General features: G+C 56.8%; 1 protein-coding gene across 4 annotated transcripts; it reads left to right on the forward strand.

The window, feature by feature from the left end:
* The first annotated feature begins 917 nt into the window (after positions 1 to 917).
* Positions 918 to 17981, forward strand: STAMBP (STAM binding protein). 4 transcript variants are annotated; one of them, XM_074285454.1, is made up of 11 exons: positions 1534 to 1650; positions 2321 to 2411; positions 7164 to 7381; positions 12568 to 12643; positions 12954 to 13049; positions 14311 to 14677; positions 15652 to 15776; positions 16040 to 16177; positions 16681 to 16793; positions 17151 to 17250; positions 17408 to 17981. In XM_074285454.1, exons 3-11 carry the CDS (start codon positions 7179 to 7181, stop codon positions 17462 to 17464), a joined length of 1275 nt encoding a protein of 424 aa, XP_074141555.1. In that variant the 5' UTR covers positions 1534 to 1650; positions 2321 to 2411; positions 7164 to 7178; the 3' UTR covers positions 17465 to 17981. The 4 variants fall into 4 exon arrangements, with proteins under 4 accessions (XP_074141553.1, XP_074141555.1, XP_074141556.1 ...); XM_074285452.1 differs by lacking the exon at positions 2321 to 2411 and having other exon boundaries at positions 918 to 1544; XM_074285455.1 differs by lacking the exon at positions 1534 to 1650 and having other exon boundaries at positions 2272 to 2411.
* The last annotated feature ends 254 nt before the right edge of the window (positions 17982 to 18235 follow it).

Consider the following 18235-nt stretch of genomic DNA (forward strand, 5'->3'; position numbering starts at 1 on the left):
GAATGTTTCACCTTAGTCTTGCCTCGCTATTTAGGGCAGAACCTGCTGACCCTAAGCACTATGGTTACTGCCTCTCCGGAAGAACTCTATAATAAAAGTGTTCCACCAATCAACAAGCATTTATATTTATATTGGCTAAGAAGACCCCAAATCACAGGATGAAATGGGCAGCAGTGAGCAATTGGACGTGAAGAGGGAAGGGGGAACCAGGGCTGGGCTTTGAAGGAAAATAAGGGTTTCTCCTGGCACAGATGAGTCGATGCAATCCAGGTACGGCAGCAAGCTACGCAAGCAATGGCATTTTGAAGGCGCGATTATCCGTGACTGATGGATCAAAGTAATAACATGACGGGGAATCGTGGAGAGGGATCCCCGCGACCTTGCCCCGGAGAACCGCTGGAGACTGTTGGCCCGGGGAGGCTTGGTCAGACCTATCCCTTAGAAAACTATTTTGGCGGCGGAATATCACTCGATCCCGACTGCTAAGGGGGAAAAGTTTCCACCACTCGGTCACTTATTAAGCTTTTAGTAAGGGCGGCTGGGCGTGGCAGGGAGTGTGCCAGGCCGGGAACACTCATCTTCAGGAGTCCAAATCGGGCCTGGGAGGCTTCCTGAGCGACGCCGGATGGAGCGCGCAGAAACAAAAAGGGAGCCACCCTTACTTTCCGCGAGCTTATCTGTAGGCTTGGGGCATCTACCCAGATGGCTTAGCACGCATTCATCGTTTCTCCCATTTCCTATTACTCTCCGATAAATTCTTCTTTGCGTAGACACGGAAGGACACAAGCTCCGACAGATGCCTACTTAGCAAACTGGGGAGGCCCAGAGGATGAGGCCCGGCGGCACCTCCCCTGCTGCGGGCCCCCAGCCCCTGGGGGGGGGGGGTCTGCTCGTGCACGGGCCGCGAGCGCGCTCCCGCATTCGACCCGAGGCTGCCGGGGGCCGTTTTCCTGCCTTAGTTTCCCCGGCATTTAGCACACTGCCTGACACACAGCGGGTGCTTCCGGAGGGAGTAAAGTACTTGGCAAACCTTCCAGCGCTCCGTTCCCAAGCGCGGCTATTTAACGATCGCGGCCCGCTCGACGTAACAAGACTTGGGCGGGTTCGGCCCCCCCGGAGTCCGGAGGAGCGGAGCTCAAACCCCAGCCCAGACTCGCCCTCGCTGGGGGATCCTGGGAACGTTCCCGAACCCTCTGTCTCCGTTTCCTCATCGCAAAACGAGCCGGACAAGGGACGGACAAAGTGTCCCCTGCCGAGGAAACCCTAAAGGAGAGCTGGCCGAGACTCCCGAGCCCCAGTTTTCCGACGGCTTTCCTTTACCAAGATGGCCTCCGCCCCGCGACTCCCCATTGGCCCCGGCCGCATACGGGGGCGGGCCCACGATTCCCTGTTCTCCCGGCCTTGGGGTGGAGCGGAGACCGGTTCGGCCGGGGTCGCCGCCGGACGTGACGTCACTCACACGTCTCCGCCGCCGTCGGGGGCGGGGCCCTGAGGGAACCAGAACGAGGCTGGGGGAGGCCCGGACCGCGGAAGCGGAGAGGCCGGTGAGTGGGAGCGACAGGGAGGGGGAGGCGGAGGGGGAGGGGAGGGAGTGACGCGGCCCTGGCCGGGCTCGGGCCCGTGGGCTGCGGGGCTGCACCCTCCTGCCGCGTATCCTTGACATCCCCCACCCCCCACCCCGAGCGTCTGTCTGTCTCTCTCTTCTCTGAGTCTGTCTGTCTCTCTAGTCTCTGCTTCTCCTGTCATTCTGTCTCTGCCTTGACTCTGCCTCCCTGTCTTTCTTTTCTGTCTCTCGTGTCTCTCCGTCTCAGTCCTGTGTCTCTCTCTCTCGTGCCTCTCCGTCTCTGTCTCTCCTCTGTCGTTCACCTCTCTCTGTCTGTCTCTCTTCTCTGTCTCTCTTGTCTCCTTTCTCTCTCCCTGTCTCTGTTTGCCTTCCCCCCGCCCCCGTCTTAGTCTTGCCCCGCTTCCCTTTCATACCCCCTCCTTTTGCTTGCCCCCTCCTGTTACCTCTTCTTTTCTTACTTCATATGGAGTAGACACTCCCTGCCTCAGTTTCCCTCCCCTTTTCTTCTGTGCTCTTCTACTTGGGGATTTTATCATTAATTACTTCTTATTCTGATGATTCCTGGATTTCCAGCCCTGACCTCTTTCTTACCCTCTGGTCTCACGTCTCCAGCTGCCTATTGGACATATCAAACTAGACATTGCCCAGCAGACATCTCAAGCTCACCCCGTCCAAAGCCTCCTTCTTTCTTCCCACCCCCTCCTCCCCTCTTTGGGATTCCCCTCTTCCTCCTGCATCCTTGACTCCTCTCGCCAGCCTCCATAACCAATCTGTTGCCAAGCCAAGCTCCCCAGTGCTGCCACCATGCTGATTATCATCCTTTCTTCCCAACCATTCTTCTTAAATTGTAAGTAAGACAGTGCCCCCCCTCCTAATTACAAACTTTAATGCTCCTGGTTAACCCAAGATCACATATGAAATGCAATACTTGCTTTTTCGGCTGTTAGGTGGTGCAGCTGGGCCTAGAGTCAGGAAAACCTGATTTCAAATCCAACCTCAGATATTGATTAGCTGTGTGATCCTGGGTAAGTCACTGTACTCTGTCTGCCTCAGTTTCCTCATCAGTAAAATGAGCTGGAGAAGGAAATGAGAGACCACTCCAGAAAACCTCAAAAGGTTGGCGTGTTGGACACAACTGAAATGGCTCAACCAGGACTTTATAGCCTGACCCCTGCTAGCTGCCCGGCCTTCTTACCCTTTCCTGTGATGCAGGGAGCGGCACTCCTTGCTGATCCTCAAACAAGACCCTCCATCTGCCAACTTCTGGCATCTGGTTTCCCTGTCCCAGCTCCTGAACGGCTGGGCTTCCTTAGGTCCCAATCAAAACCCCATCTTCCACGGGAAGCCTTTTCTTTGAATTCTCTTGCCATCCCTCTGTAGACTAGCACTCCCATTTGTGGAGTTACTTTCATTTTATCCACCCTGGTAGAGTGTACTTTTTGAGGGCCAGGACCCTTTTTTTGTTTTTTGTTCAATAGCTTTTTATTTACAAGCTATATGCACGGGTAATTTTTCAGCATTGACAATTGCAAATCTTTTGTTCCAACTTTTCCCCTCCTTCCCCCCACCCCTCCCCCAGATGGCAGGTTGACCAATACATGTTACATATGTTAGAGCATAAGTTAAATACAATATTTACAATACAATTCTTTATTCTCCGACACTTGGCACGGCACCAGTCAGCGCATAAAAATTATTTATTGACTGATGGACTGATTCAAGCAACGGTTTGTCATCAGCATTTTTCATCTGTTTAGTTTTTCCCCTCTACACCATTCAGTTGGTCTCTTAGGTGGCCTTTGAAGAACCTTGTAGGAACACTCTGGGGCTTGATACAGTCATGCATTGGAGAACCCAACCATCTGAACCCTCCCATCTTCCATCTGAATTCTGGGCTGGACAGTGTCCAGGACAATGGCGAATGTATTAGGTCACCATCCAGCTCTGTCCTCCAAGTTGTCCTTGTTCGTCATCAGGGGAGCAAAGAACTGAGCATCTGATCTTCTCATTTTCTTGAACAATGTCAGACAAAATGCTTGAAAAGGCTGCCTCTTCTGCCTCCTCAGACACCCGCAGTAATCGGTAGATAAAGCAGAGTTGCTTGTATTTTCTACGCCTCTGAGTTAGTTCTGTGGCCTTATCAGAATGGTCTGCAAACCAGCTCTCTCACATTTTCATTGAAAGTACCCTAAGTGTATGTACATGGATCATTCCCACCAAAATCTTTATAAAATAAGTCGTTGCCATTTGTTTTTATGTCACAGTCATCTCTGAATAGTCTTCCTTCTCTCCTCCCCTAGCATTAAATAAACCCTCTGTTGTTTATTAAAGCCAAACCAACTGAGTAGTGACCACATGTAATCATAGACAAGGCCTTCTCTACCCATCATCCCCTGCTCAGCTCCCTGCTCCTCTGCCAAGAGGAGGGAAGTCTTTTCTAAAGAGATGACAAAATAGGCTCACGTTGAGCCAGTGGTTGCCGATTTCCTTTTTTAGGGGATGACGCTACCTGCGATTTTCTTGTAGTTTGATCCTGGGATCCTCTTCAAGATAGCTAGCTTGTGAACTCATCCTGCGGTGCTTTCAAAATGATGTGAGCACAGATTTCTCCTCTGTTCTTGCTTCAGCTCAACCTCTTTTTGTTACTTAATCCTGTTCCTCCTTTCGCTTTTGGCACGCGCAACACTGAAGTGAGGTGCAGAGTAGAACATGATGATTTCACTGTTATTAATGGGGAGATTTTAGAGATAATATCGCAGCCCAGCCTCATTTGTTGTCTCCCGTCTTTTTGGATCACTGACTTGCAGGAGGTGGACTGTTAGGATCGCTTAGTTTTGGTTCTTTTTGCAGATGAGGAAACAAAGGCTCAGAGGCAAAGTGACTTCCCAGAAGGGGCACACATAATAAATAGCAGTCCGGAATTGAGCCCTTGTCCTCTGACTCCAGTCTTTACAATGTATATGCGGTACTGTCCACCTTTCACCTCTAAATGACTTTAGATGGGGACCCCACCAAACTCTTTGCAAGCATCTTTATTTCTAAACACTTGTACAAAGTGATTTGTTTCGTTGAAAACACATTTAAAGTTAGAGTGACTTTCTACTTTTCTTTTTTTTTTTAAGTTTTTTATTTTTAAAACATGCACAGGTAAATTTTAAACACTGATCCTTGCAGAGCCTTGTGTTTCAAATTTTCCCCTCCCACCCCCTCCCCTAGATGGCAAGCAATCCAATATATGTTATACATGTTAAAATATATATTAATTCTGATATGTGGGAACCTATTTATATAATTTTCTTGCTGCACAAAAAAAGTCAGATCAAAAAGAAAAGTAAATGAGTAAGAAAACAAAATGCAAGCGAACAACAACAAAAAGAGTGAGAATGTTGTGTCGAGATCCACATCAAACAACAACAAAAAGAGTGAGAGTGTTATGTTGTGATCCACATTCGGTTCCCATAGTCCTCCTTAGAGTGTCTTTCACACTGAATCATGGCATTGAAGGGACCTTAGAAGATACTCTAGTCCGATACCCTCCTTTTACAGAATGAAAAATGAGGTTCAGACAGTGATTTACCCAGAGTGCACAAGGACAAGGCTGGGTCTAAAAACTGTCAGTACTAGCTGTATAGCCTTAGCCAAATCCCTTTCCCTCTCAGAGCCCAAGTTTCTTCCAGGCAGAAGGAAAGAGGTAGTTGAAAAGTTTATCCAAGGACCCTCCTCCTCCTCCCAGTCGATGCTCTACATTTGGACTGGGGAGCCTTCTGGGAGGTCTGTGAACTAGGGTTCAGAAGTGTGGGATCTGGCCTAGGGGAGAGAAGACTTTCTGGTGCAGTGTCCTAAATAGCTGTGTGGAGTCCAGCTTCTGTCAGAGCATGAAAAGAGTTGAGGAGGATGGAGAGCCCTGAAGTGGTAAGGGCAGGCCAGTGAACAAAAGTCATCGAATGCCAGGGTGAGAATGTACACCATTAGGGATCTTTAACAGAGCCAGCTGGTGGTTTAACACATCGGCATTTCCACCTGGTTCCGAGAGCCAGACCACCTCCAATGGGGAATTTCAAATCCGCTCCCAAAGATACGATCAGTATTCAGTCTCGAAGGTGGAATGGGGTCAAACTTAGCTGGGGCCTGAGGCAGAGGACAGTGTTGCATTCGTAAGTAATTACCTGTCCTTTTGCCCTTCAGTTGCTTAAGAGAAAGTGGCCCGATGGAAATTGTTTTCAGTCTTCAATTCCTTGTAGTGCTAAGATGGACAATGTTGACTTGACGGAAGGAGCAGACCGAGGACTAACGAAGTACTCAGAGCTGGTTCTTCCACTTGCTCCTCTGCCCAGAGTCACAAAATTAGCCCAAAGCACTCCGCTTCCAGCAGACTAAATAAAATTCATTCACTTCCTCCTGGGCAGTGCCGTAACTGAAAGCCCCCCACGAGGAGAGGCTGGAGAAATTGGACACTCTTCGTGAGCCGTGTGAGCCCCGGGGTGGTGCAGGAAGGGGGACGGGGCAGGGAGGCTTGGCTCCACCTTCTTGGCTCTCGGGCTTGGCGCAAGGGCCCCTTTCTGGTTCTACCACCTCCTTGGGACATCCTTCCTTTTCTGAATCCACAACCTCAGGTGGAGGCTCTTGTCCAGACCAGCCTCTGTTTGAGCCCTGAGTGTCATCCGTCCCGCCTCAGGAGAACCTGCCTGCCTGAAGCCTGAATCATCCTTTCTGAACCTCCACCCACTGACCCCGGCTTCTCAGCTCCCTGGGACCAAGAGGGCAAGTTTCCATTTAGAAAACCCTCTCCATTAGGAGACAAGCTCCTAAGTGTCTGAAGGCAGCTAGCCTCCCCCCTTTTCGTTTCCCCAGTTCCCTTATCCGTGGTCTTCCTCACAGTGACGACTGGTCCTCTTCAAGTTCTGACATCCGTTTATGAACAAAAACATGGGAATGATTGCTGCTTGTCAGCTACTGAGAAGGCAGCCTGAACATTGTTTCTGAAAAAGATCTAAGGGTTTTAGTGGATCCCCAGCAGGGATAAAACCATTCTAGGTTGAATCGGGAGGAACATTGGACAGTCTGGGGAACTGATGGCTGTGACTGTTGACTGTGCCGGGCCCTGGCCAGACTACGGAGATCTGGGGGCAACCACGGAGCTTCCAGACGAGGGCAGCCCTCTGGGAGAGAATCCCTGAGGGAGACTCCGGGGAGCTGGCCAAGTGGGGGATGTGGTAGCTCTCCGGCCTTGTTCTGCCTGACTCCCCAGGGATCCACTGGAGGAAGCTGCAGGGAGAGCCATTTACCATAACAGCCCCTTCCTCCCAGGTTTTGTGCAGGTGCCAGATGATGGTGAAGCGCCTTTCGTGGGCCTGGCGAGGTGTGGGTGCTGTAGAAGAGTTAGCCATCCTGGCAGTGGTGGTTATACATGTGAGGAAAGACTTCTAGCAGTCGGGGCTGCTCCGAGCGGCCCTTGGGAGCCTCCTGGAGGGATTCAGGCCGCCAGGGAGAATGGAGCAGGCCCAGGCTGGCCCAGTGACCCCCTCAGGGGAGTCTGAGCATGAGGGTGAGTGAGGTGGGCAAAGGCTCTAAGGACCGTGTGCTTTCCCTTTCCCTCCAGAACGTCCTGGGCCTGATGCCTGACCACGGGGATGTGAGCCTCCCCCCCGACGAGAGGGTCAGAGCCCTCATCCAGGTGGGCAGCGCGGTGGAGGTCAACGAAGATGTCCCCCCTCGCCGGTACTTTCGCTCCGGAGTGGAGATCATCCGCATGGCGTCCATTTACTCGGAGGAGGGCAACATCGAGCACGCCTTCATCCTCTACAACAAATACATCACGTAAGAGCCCGTCCCTTCCCCTCCCCCGGGGTCACTCTCACCCGAGAACCTGCCCTGCCGGCTGCAGGTGCACTCTTAGCACTGGGGCCATGTTACCCTGGAAGGCAGTGTTCCCAGCCTTTGGCTTCAGATCTCAGTAGCGTCCACTGGCCAGTTAGAGAACAGTTATTAATCACCTGCTGTGTGCCAGGCGTTCTCGTGGGTGCTGGGATTGCTATGACACAAACCATCCCTTCCCCCAAGTGCTCCAGGATCTTAAAGGGGGGAAAGACATCAGAGGAGGCCACCCCTAAGAGGGGGATTGAAGGAGGCCAGGGGTCGAGAAAAGGCTCGGGGGGTGGGAGACAAAGTGTCGTGTGTGAGAAATGCCAGGAGAATGCGTTGTGGCACGGGGCACTACTAGGTCAAATGCCAAACAGGCCCAAGCACGGGCCTACATTTGGGAAGAAACCTCTGCAGCTTTCTGAGACAGGAATCAGCTTTAGGAAGAGCATTGGGGTGGGCAGAGCTGGAGAGACCAGAGGTAGGGAGAGCTCTCAGGAGCCCGGGCACAGGCTGGCAGGCGCAGGCTGGCAGGCACGGGCTGGCAAGATCCAGCTGAAAGCAGAAGGGGCTGTGCTGGAGAGACCAGAGGTAGGGAGAGCTCTCAGGAGCCAGGACACAGGCTGGCAGGCGCAGGCTGGCAGGCACGGGCTGGCAAGATCTGGCTGAATGCAGAAGGGGCTGTGCTGGAGAGACCAGAGGCAGGGAGAGCTCTCAGGAGCCCGGGCACAGGCTGGCAGGCGCAGGCTGGCAGGCACGGGCTGGCAAGATCCAGCTGAATGCAGAAGGAGCTGTGCTAGAGAGGCCGGAGCTGCACCCTCGTGGCCCAGCCCAGGCCAGGCAGGTGCTGGGTCCTCCACTGACCATTCTAGGCATGAAGCAGCCAAGATTTTAGGAACCCAAATCCTCCTTGCTTCATGTCCCAGCGCGGGTGTCCCCTCTCTGACACTGTCGGGAGGCTTCTGCATCTGGCAGCTAGGGTTCTAGAGATCTGCTCACCCACCCCCTTCATTTGAGGGGTGAAGGGGCCAAGGCCCAGAGAGGGGAGAGGCTTCGGCTGTTGATCTCAGGTTCCACGATGGGGGTCCGGCCCTTTGGTTTTTCTCAGACTCCCTTTTGACGGTGTGGCCAAGGTTTGATTCTAGAGCGTGTCTGGGTACAAAAAGGGCATTCCCCACCCCCTCAGCCACATTCCCAGACTTTCTGTGCCCCCTTGGGGGTCTGTGGATCTCTGAAGAAGGGTCCTGGCTCTAAAAAACGTGGCCTTCTTCCTGGCAGATAAGTTGCTCTGTCTTTACCTGAGTCCCCTCAGTTGTGGCCCATCATTGGTTCTGAGCAGCGCGCAGGGCGTATTTCAGAGCCCGCCGTTTCAGCCTGGGAGCGTATCCCAGGAGAGCTCATGAAACCGATCGCGTGGCAGAGAAGGCAGCGTGGTGGGGGGCCCTAGCAGCAGCCGTGGGGGGCGCTTCAGTTACTTCATTGTGAAACTTCTGAATGTTTCTGGACAAGACCATTCACATTCCTCGGATGCTTTGGGGGTTATAAAGCCGCCCACAGCAGCCTGGAGATAGGAGTCAATTCAGTAAACATTTATTAAGCACCTACTGTGTGCCAGACGCTGCTGAGCACTGAGACTACAAAGGAAGAAAAGACAGTCCTGTCCTGTGGGGGAAGGAAGGGGGTGGCACAGGGCATCGGGTTCCATGGAGTCCAAGCAAGCAGAACTGTAGAGGGGGAGCAGAGAGTGGGCTGGAGGGTCCAGATGCAGCCCCCTCCAAAGGAAGACTGACGTTCAGCCAAGCACTTATTAAGCACCTGCTGTGTGCCAGGCTCAGCTCAAACCCTGAGGTACAAACCAGCTCTAATGGGGAAATAATCATGAACGTGATTGGGTGCAGAGTAGTCAGGCGGTCATCTCGGGGGGGAAAGCCTATAGAAAGCTACATTAGAACAGCCTTGAAGGAAGCTGGGGAATAGACGGGGAAATTGGGCTTCATCATTTGTCCAAGTTCCTACAGATAAAGGTCAGCGTCACGAAGAGCCTTCTATGTGCTAGTCGCCATGCTAGATGCGCGAATAAGAGACAAAAGTAAAGGCGCGTAAGCGGTCCGGGCGGCAGTCAGAGAACTCACGGTATCCTCAGACCCAGAGAGCCCCAGTGGTGGGCCTTGCTCAGGGACGTACACCCCGGCCACCAAGCCAGAGCTCTTTCTGCTGCCCTTAAGGAGAGCTGCCTGGGGGCTGCCGGGAGTGCGCCCCACTTCCTGGTAGCTGCTCCCCTCCCCAGGCTCACTCCCTGCAAGTCCCAAAGCCGAGCTCTTCGAGCTTCAGAGTCCGGAACCTTGGCATTTTATTTCTGCTTGACCAGCCAGGCCCCAAAGAAGGCCAGAAAGGCTCGCTGGGAGCGACTGGCCGCGGGCCGGCCAAGGCTCCCCAGCCTACGGTCGGCGGTCTCCCAGAAGCCCCCCTTCCCCTAGGAATGTGCTGCCTTTTGGAGGCCCGAGCTTAAGGGAAGGATCCTCAGCAGGAGGAATTCGGCGCATTTTTCCCTGATTAACGGAGCAGGAGCCACCCCTGCTGCGGCCGCTCTCAAAGCTTTTTATGGGCATTGGTGAGCTCTTGGGGAAGGGATCTGGGCTGTGCGAGGCAGGTCCTCCCTGGGCTCCGAGGGCCTCTTGCGGGCTCCTGGGCTCCCCTCCCTGCAGGCAGGGGAGGGAGGGAGGCCCCGGGCCTTGTGGCTGGAGGCCTTTGTGCAGCCTTTGATGAATCTCTTTCCCCTTTGACATGTTTGCCCGCCCTGGGCCCCAGTCAGATGTGACCCCACTGCCTGGCCACATCTGGGCTGCAGCTATCCGCTCTGTCACCTTGCTGGGGGCGGATGGGAGTCTGACACTTCTCTGGCCAGGGAAGCTGCCGGTGTAGACAGCAGTCACGATGGCAGAGCCGGTGGGGTCCTGGACGAGGCAGAGTGGAAGCGAAGTCCAACCCTTATGGAAAAGGCCTCGCAGCCGCCACCTCCCCCAGGAGCCCCGGCCTGGCTGGGAGCTGCCGGGTCCCCTCCCTGAGCCTCCGCTGTCCCTCCCAGCTGAAACCCGGAGCTCGTTGTTCGGCCGTCTCTTGTCTTTGTGGCCTGCGGGGCTTTCTTGGCCATTCCCTTCTCCTGTTTTAGGCCACGATTAAGGGCATTTTTACCATCTCTCTCTGCCCCGGGCCCTAGAGGCCCGAGGTTCTGATATTCCCCGGGCTCTGTGCACAATATGACCAAGTGCCAGTGCTTGGGGAGTGGAGGGTGGTCTGGGGGTGTGTGGGGGGGGAGAGCCTGCTGAGGAAGTTTGGCTGGAGGCCGGGCCTCCTCCCCAGTCAGTCTCCTTCTCAGCCTGGGGGGGGGGGGTACCCTGAGCCCGCAGGGATGCAGGACAGTACGGTAGTGCTCTGCCCACAGAGCTCGGGAAGCGCCCGCCTCCCCCTCCCCCGGCAAGCGACCTCGGGCCAAGCCTCCTCCTCCTGGGGCCTCAGCAGGTGTTTCCGTCAGTGGCCCGGTCAGCCAAGGTCACTGGGACAGAGGGACATGCTGGGCAGCCTTTGCCCAGGCCACGGGAAGGAGCCCCAGCTCTGAAGGGGCCCCCGATGGGGGCAACCCCCCAGCACAAGGCCCAAGTCCTGCTTTCAGGTGAAAAATGGAGGATTTGGAAGGAACCTTCCTCTCCAGCCGGGGGACGGGACAAGGAGCAGCCAAGGGGCCACCACTGGCTGGGTGGTGCAATGGTTAGAGCTCCAGGCCCCGAGGCAGGAAGCCCTGAGTTCCAATGTTCAGATACCTACCAGCTGTGTGAGCTTGGGCAGGTCTCTTAGCCCTGTTTGCCTCAGTTTCCCAATCCCTGAAAGGGGGGAGTCATGATTCTGCCTGCCTTCCAAAGGAGACCATGGAAAGCACTTGGCGCAGGGGAGGCACTATGTAAATGGCGTCTCTCACCCTCTCCATTGTCACTGTCACTCAGTGGAGGTTGTGGGAGGAGCTCTCTGATGTCCGGCCTCTCCGGTCAGGCAGGGAGTAGGGGGCAGAGGTCCTGTTACTGTCCCCTGTCATATCAGACATGAGGAAACGGGGGGGGGGGGGGTCAGGGTTGCACGATGGTGAGTTCTGAGACGACACTTGTCCCTGGGGGTCTCTGACCTCGGGCCTGGTTTTTTAGTGTTTGTATCTTGTAGAGACGGAACTCTTTGTCTCCCCGTTAGATTGTGGCCTCCTTGAGGGCAGGGCCAGGAGAGGGAGGGAAGCAGTCGGTGGGCAGGGGCACGCAGACGGGCAGGGGCACCTTCGCTCCTCGGTGCTCTGCTGACCCTGGGCCGAGGCCTCCATCCCGGATGGGCTACTCCCGCCCTGTCGTCCTCGGGCCTCTACTCCTGAGGATGGAGGGAAGGCCGCCAGCCCGGCCTCCTCTGGCTCTGGGATCTCCGGCCGTCAGCAGTTCGTGCTCCAGCTGTTTGCTTGGGCCTCCGCTGCCGTTTATTCGGATTCAGACCTATTAAAAGCAGCCCCGTCCCAAGGTCCGCCGGCAGGGCCGTTAGCTGCTGGGGCGGATTTCCTCGCGCAGCAGAAGCGGGCCCGTGACTGAACGTTTCAGAGGGAGTCGGTCCCAGTCGCTTCCCGAGGCCTGGAGTAACTAGTCTGACAAAGGCTGGTGGCGGCTGCGGCTGAGGAGGCTGCAGGAGCTCCCCTCCCTCCCAAGGAGAGCTGCGAGGCGGGGATTAGCCTCTCAGTCTCCGGCCTCTCATTTCTCAGGAAAGAAACTTGCTTTGCAGAGCAGGCAGCACAGTGAGGCTTAATCCCCCTCCCAGGGGCTGGATCCATGTGGATGGGCTGACATCCTCAAGGAGCACGAGGCCCGAGGGAGGCCACAGTCCGGCCCTTTTGCCAGTTAGCGCTCCCTCTGCAAAGTCCTGAAGCCTTCTGCCTGGAGGCGGATGTCCCTGGAGGACAATGCACGAGGGCCAGGCTGCAGTGGGGCTTCTTTGTGGGGGCCCCCACCGAGGCCGGCCTGCCCCCTGCTGGCCTGGCCCTGCTCTTGCCCACCGGAGCCCACCGGGCATGCTGGGCCCACTGGGTCCCTGGAGGCGTAATCAGCCGCTCTCTTCTCTTTCAGGCTTTTTCTCGAGAAGCTTCCGAAGCACAGAGACTACAAGACGGCGGTCATCCCAGAAAAGAAGGACACTGTGAAGGTGCCCGCGCCCGCCCCCCCCTGAGAAGCTCCCGCCTGGCTTGGCCGAGCCTCTCACTTGCTCCTCAAGAGCTGTCCCTCATAGCAAAGAAATTTTAAAAGAAAAAGAGGAGGGGGGGGGGGGCAGGCCCGCTCAGAATCATGGCAAGCTCTGAGACCCGGGGCCTCTGCAGCTCTCCAGAGGGGCCGGGAGGGGCCGCTCAGATCACTGTTTGGGGGTCTTGCCCATTCTCTCATTCATCATTAACACTCCCCCTCCCCCAACAAGCTGGGGATGCCCCTTAACCTTCCTGTCCTTTGTTGTGTCCCAGAAACTCAAAGAGATCGCCTTTCCCAAAGCGGAAGAGTTGAAGGAGGAGCTGTTGAAGAGATACACCAAAGAATACGTGGAATACATTGGGAGAAAGGTCAGTGGGTGGCGGAGCCCGGGGGGCTGGCTCAGCCCCAGGGAGCTGCAGTGGGACAGTGTCAGTAGCTCACACATCTCTGTAGCGCTTTTAGGTTTGCAAACACATTTCATCCCCTCTCATTTGAGCTCCACAACTGCCCTGGCAGGTAGGCTATTATTTCCATTTTATAGAAAGGAAAACTGAGGCAGGCAGAGGCTAACCTGCCCAGGTCACACAAGCAGTAACTCTCTGGGGCCGTATTTGAACCCAGGGTTTCCTGATTCGAAGTCTGGCGCTCCCTCCACTGCCCCCTGTGTGTCATGGGAGAGGCAGTGGGGAAAACCTGGGCTGGTCTTGCCATGACTGGGCACTGGGGGGGCAGGTATCCCCCCCCCCCCCGAAGTCGGCCTCCTTGAGTGTAACGAGAGGCCGGGAATCCTTGGGCTGCCTGTCTCCCGGGAGAGGGCAGAATGCTGAAACGGGGTATCCCCACCCACACTAACTGCAATAGGAATTCGGGGAACAGGGACGGGGCCCTCAGAAATATGCAGCGGCCCCAGATCAGGGGGCGGGGGCACGGCAAAGCTCAAGGGGGGCTGAGTGCTGTGGGCCCAGTGGACCCCAATGGGCAGCGGCGGTTGTTAGTAAGCCCTGGCTGTGTGTCCGGCACTGCACAGAACGCTAGTGGAGCAAAGAAAGGCCGCCCCTCCCCTCCGGGAGCCTGCATCCTCGTGGGAAAGCGCTAACCTGCCGGGCCCTTCTAGCCTTCGGTCCCAGAAGATGCCACCGAGTGCAGGGAAGGGAGCTTTGGCGAGAAGGCCTCTCGTGGGGGCCGGGCCGGGGAGGACGGCAGGCCTCTGGTCCCTTGGGAGGGCGGAGCCGAGTCTTGAAGCAGATGGGGGATTCTGAGAGGCATGGGAGCCCCCCCAAGGCAAAGGCTCAGAGATGAGAGGTGGACGCATGGGCCGGGAACGGCGAGGCTGCCCCGGGCGGTGTAATGACACTGGGAAGGCTGGAGGCAAAGCGTGGAGAGCTTTGTTGTTGACACTGGAGTAAAGGGGAGCCAGGGAACCTCCCTGAGAAGGGGGTGACGAGGTCCGGAGAGGCTTGGGGCAGGGTCCGGTGAGAAGGCTGTTGCCCTGGCCCCACGTCCAGGAGGGGCGATGGAGGAGGGGGAGGGATGGCACCAGAAGGGAGCCGGTCCCAGTGGAGTTGAGTGATGCTGCTGGGCAGCCTTCCACACTGGAGTGTGAGCCCACATCACTTTCTTTCCTTGCAGAAGAAAGAAAATGAGGAGTTTGCTCGTAACTTGGCCCTCCAGCAGCAGCTGGAGGAGGAACGGCAAAGGGTAGCGCAGCAGAAGCAGCAGCAGGCAGAGCAGGAGCAGTTCCACGCCTTTGAAGAGATGATCCGTCGGCAGGAACTGGAAAAGGAGCGGCTGCGCATAGTGCAGGAGTTTGGGAAGCCAGACCCAGGCCCCGAGGTTCCGGGTGGGCCCCTGGTGCCCGGTGTGGAGAGGCCCCCGACGGAGGTGCTGCCCGCGGCGCCCGCAGCGCCGGGCCTGCCCAACTCGGGGCCCACGCCAGCCAAGCCCCCGCTGGTCGACAGGTCCTTGAAGCCTGGAGCTCTGAGCAGCCCAGAACACAGTGAGTCTCCCTGCTGCCTCTTTCCCTGGCCACAGACAGCCATTGTCGCCCCTCTCTCGTACTGCCCGCTCGGGGATGTGGCCTCAGAGGCCTTCAGAAATGGGGCCTCCGTTCCGGGCCTCGTGGCCAGCAGCGAGGTTGTTTTTCCCCTGAACTAGAAAAGGGCCAGTCTCAGCCCCCACGGGTGAGAGCCCACGTTGCCGGGGCTGACCTTGGGATTATGGAGAGATTTGGGTTTTTCTCACTGTGTCCATCCTCCTTTCAGAGGAAATCCTGCACCTCCTGGGCTCCATCCCAGCACCAGACTGGTTTTGTTTTTTGGGGTAACGCCAGGGAATCGTGTTCCCCCTGAAAGCACTCTTGGTCCCTGAGGGCCTTGGCCAAAATAAACATTCTGGACAATTAGGTCAGAAAAACAGCTCCCGGCTTCCTTCCCTCCTTCCCCTGTGGCCGGCCTCCCTGACTCCCCCTGTTGAAGGGTGCTTGGAGGACCGGCTACCTGAGAAGGTGCAGAGACAGAAATCCTGCGCGGGGCTTGGCACACACCACCCGCCACGCTCTCGCTGCAGGAAAAGCCAGTGAAATCCGAACTGGGTCAGGGGTTCTGGAGCGCCAGTTAAGGGAGCATTGCATAATGACTTCCAGAAAGATGCCCAGGAAAGGGGGGCCTGGAAAAGCTCTTTGTTCTAGATCCCCGAATTGTCCGTCACTTGGGCTCCACTGGGTTCTACTACTGCTCATGCTCTCATGGTATAGAAATCCAGATATTCAGGAAAAAAAGCAGGATTTCCCTTTCCCCCATGGCTCCTGGGAGAAATGTACCCTCAGTGCCCACGGACAAGCACTGGAAGGGGTCGCAGCACCTGGCCCCCCACTTTTGTGAGGCAGAGCCCAGGCTGGGTTAGTGGAGACGGCGTATGGCTCAGCACATCCCAGGCTTGTCACCTCTGACCTTCCCCCCTTGCCCTTTGCAGCGTCTGCGATAGATGGACTTCGCCACGTGGTGGTCCCCCAGATGCTCTGCCCACAGTTCCTCCAGTTTGCTGACGCCAACACTGTCCGTGGCGTGGAGACGTGCGGGATCCTCTGTGGGAAGCTGGTAAAGTAGACCCCTCCCAGGTCTCCTCAGCCGTGGCCCCTTAGCAGAGGGATGATGGGAGAGGATGTCGGAGGTCCCCAGTCCACCTCGTGCCTGACCCAGGGCCCCCCACTTGTGAGGCTCCCAGAAGTCTCGAGCTTCGGGCCAGTTTGCCGGGAGCCCAGGGCCCGGCCTGGGGCCTTCAGGAGTGGAATGGAGACACCAGAGCAGCCTCAGCAGCTGCCCGTGCGTGACTCTGCTTCTCCTTCCATGCCCTCCGGCAGATGAAGAATGAATTCACCATCACCCACGTCCTCATCCCCAAGCAGAGTTCGGGGCCCGATTACTGCAACACGGAGAACGAGGAAGAGCTGTTCCTCATCCAGGACCAGCAGGGCCTCATCACCCTGGGCTGGATACACGTAAGCGCCCCCGGCCTTGCTGCCCCTGCCCTGCTCTCTCTCCACCCAGCGGGGGGGCCGGGGCTTGCTCCCTGGGAGTGCGGCCTCAGGGGCTGCTCCGGTCCATGAGCAGAAACTGGGGGTGAGCCCAGCCAAGGAGAGCCGGTAACTGTGGCAGTGCCCATTGCCTGTGCTGTCCGGGGGTGAGCCGAGGTGCTCAGACGTCGGCTTCTCTCAGTTCTGTCTCTCCAGGGCGCGCTACATGACCCCGTTGGGGGGGGGGGCGCCTCCCTGCTTCTGGTTTCATACTCTGGCCCCAGCCGCACTTTGTCACATAAATACCCTCTAGCCTTCCTTCCCTGGGGAAAGGGCCCAGGGTTTATCAAGCACCAGCTGTCGGCCCGGCCCTGGGGAGCAAGTGCGAGAGAAAGCCGGTCTGGCTTTTAGGACTCGGGCGTTTTTTGGGGACGGGCACAGGCCGCTCCTCAGGATGACGGGCGTTTGTCTGCTTTGTGTCCGCGCAGACTCACCCCACGCAGACGGCTTTCCTGTCCAGCGTGGACCTGCACACGCACTGCTCGTACCAGATGATGCTGCCGGAGTCGATCGCCATCGTCTGCTCCCCCAAGTTTCAGGAGTGAGTAAATGACTTGGGGCTCTGTGAGGGCCCGCTGGCCTGGCAGGAGGGGCCATCCGGGTCTGTCCACCCTGCCTGTGAATTTGTGGGCGCCATAATGGAAGGCCCTCTGGGGAGGCTGGCGTGCCCCCTCCCCCTCAGGTCATTTCCAGACTACAGTTTGGAGACTTAGCAAGAAAAGGCTGGAAATGGGACTGGCCCCCAGAGCATCCTGGGCCCCACCTCACCCTTTCTCCCCAAGGGATTTGTCCTTGACTTTGCTTCTCTTGAGGAGGGTCCGTTTGGGGGGAGCACGGAGACAGTAGCGTGTGTGTCCAGGCCGTTGGGACTCACGGTGACCCTCCGGTCTCATTTCAGAACAGGATTCTTTAGGCTGACGGACCACGGGCTGGAGGAGATCTCTTCCTGTCGCCAAAAAGGATTTCATCCCCACTGCAAGGATCCCCCTCTGTTCTGTGTGAGTGTGGGTGCGGAACGACCCGGGAGGGAACGGACCCACGGGTGCTGCCTCCGGCCCATCCCCGAAGCCCCGGGTCTGGGGTGTTCCAGGGGGGGCCTCTGGCTGGGCGGCGCGCCCGGCCCAGGATTAAGGCTTGTGCTTCGTTCCCTTGCAGACCTGCAGCCACGTGACCGTTGTGGACCGGGCGGTCGTCATGACTGACCTTCGATGAAAAGTTGGCCTTAACCCCTTCCAGACACTGTCGTGATCTCTCCCCTTCTCTTTGTCGTCCGGAAAAGCTTGGAAGCTTGCGGGGGAGGTCTGCCTTTAGGTAGCAGGGGCTGTCTGGCTCCCTGAGGGAGAGCTGTTCCAGCCTCCGCGCTGTCGGGAATGACGGAACGCCCTTTTCTCCCTGATACATTAACCCGACTTCTCAGTTGTCTCTAACTTAGCTCCTCCTTTTCCCTTCTTGGCTCGCTGCTGGGTTTGCTTCCAGTGAGCATCCGCACGGGCAGAATGTGCTGACCCATCCAAGGCGTCTCTCGATGCTCCTTCCACTTACGAAGAGGTTAAACGCGGGGACACCTTAAAGGTAGAATTCTGTGTCCCATGGCAGGCAGTGGAGCCCAGAGAAATCTGGCCGGGCGGTCGAGGGAAAACGCAGCCCACACAACGCTTGGGTGCGGCCGGCCAGAGATTTTGGTTGTTTAACGAGTAGTTCCCTGAAATAAAGTGGCTAATTAAACTCACCCATTACCTTCTGCCCTGGAGTAACCGGCTGGAGCAGCGGGGTGTGCGCTCTGGCTGGGAGCGGCCTGGGGCACCTGTCCTCCGTCACATCCTCCCATCACCCCCATCCTGCCTTCTCTGTTTTCTCATGAGCCAGAATGTCTTTTGCCAGATGGAGAGGCGCCCTTCCCTGGGATGGGAGGACTTTATTGTGCCTCTCTTTGTCCAGAATGGCGGGGTCCGGCCCTTTGCCGTCCCGTCATCTCCCCCCAGC

The sequence above is a fragment of the Sminthopsis crassicaudata genome, chromosome 2 (genome assembly GCF_048593235.1).
Source record: "Sminthopsis crassicaudata isolate SCR6 chromosome 2, ASM4859323v1, whole genome shotgun sequence".
Taxonomy (NCBI): domain Eukaryota; kingdom Metazoa; phylum Chordata; class Mammalia; order Dasyuromorphia; family Dasyuridae; genus Sminthopsis; species Sminthopsis crassicaudata.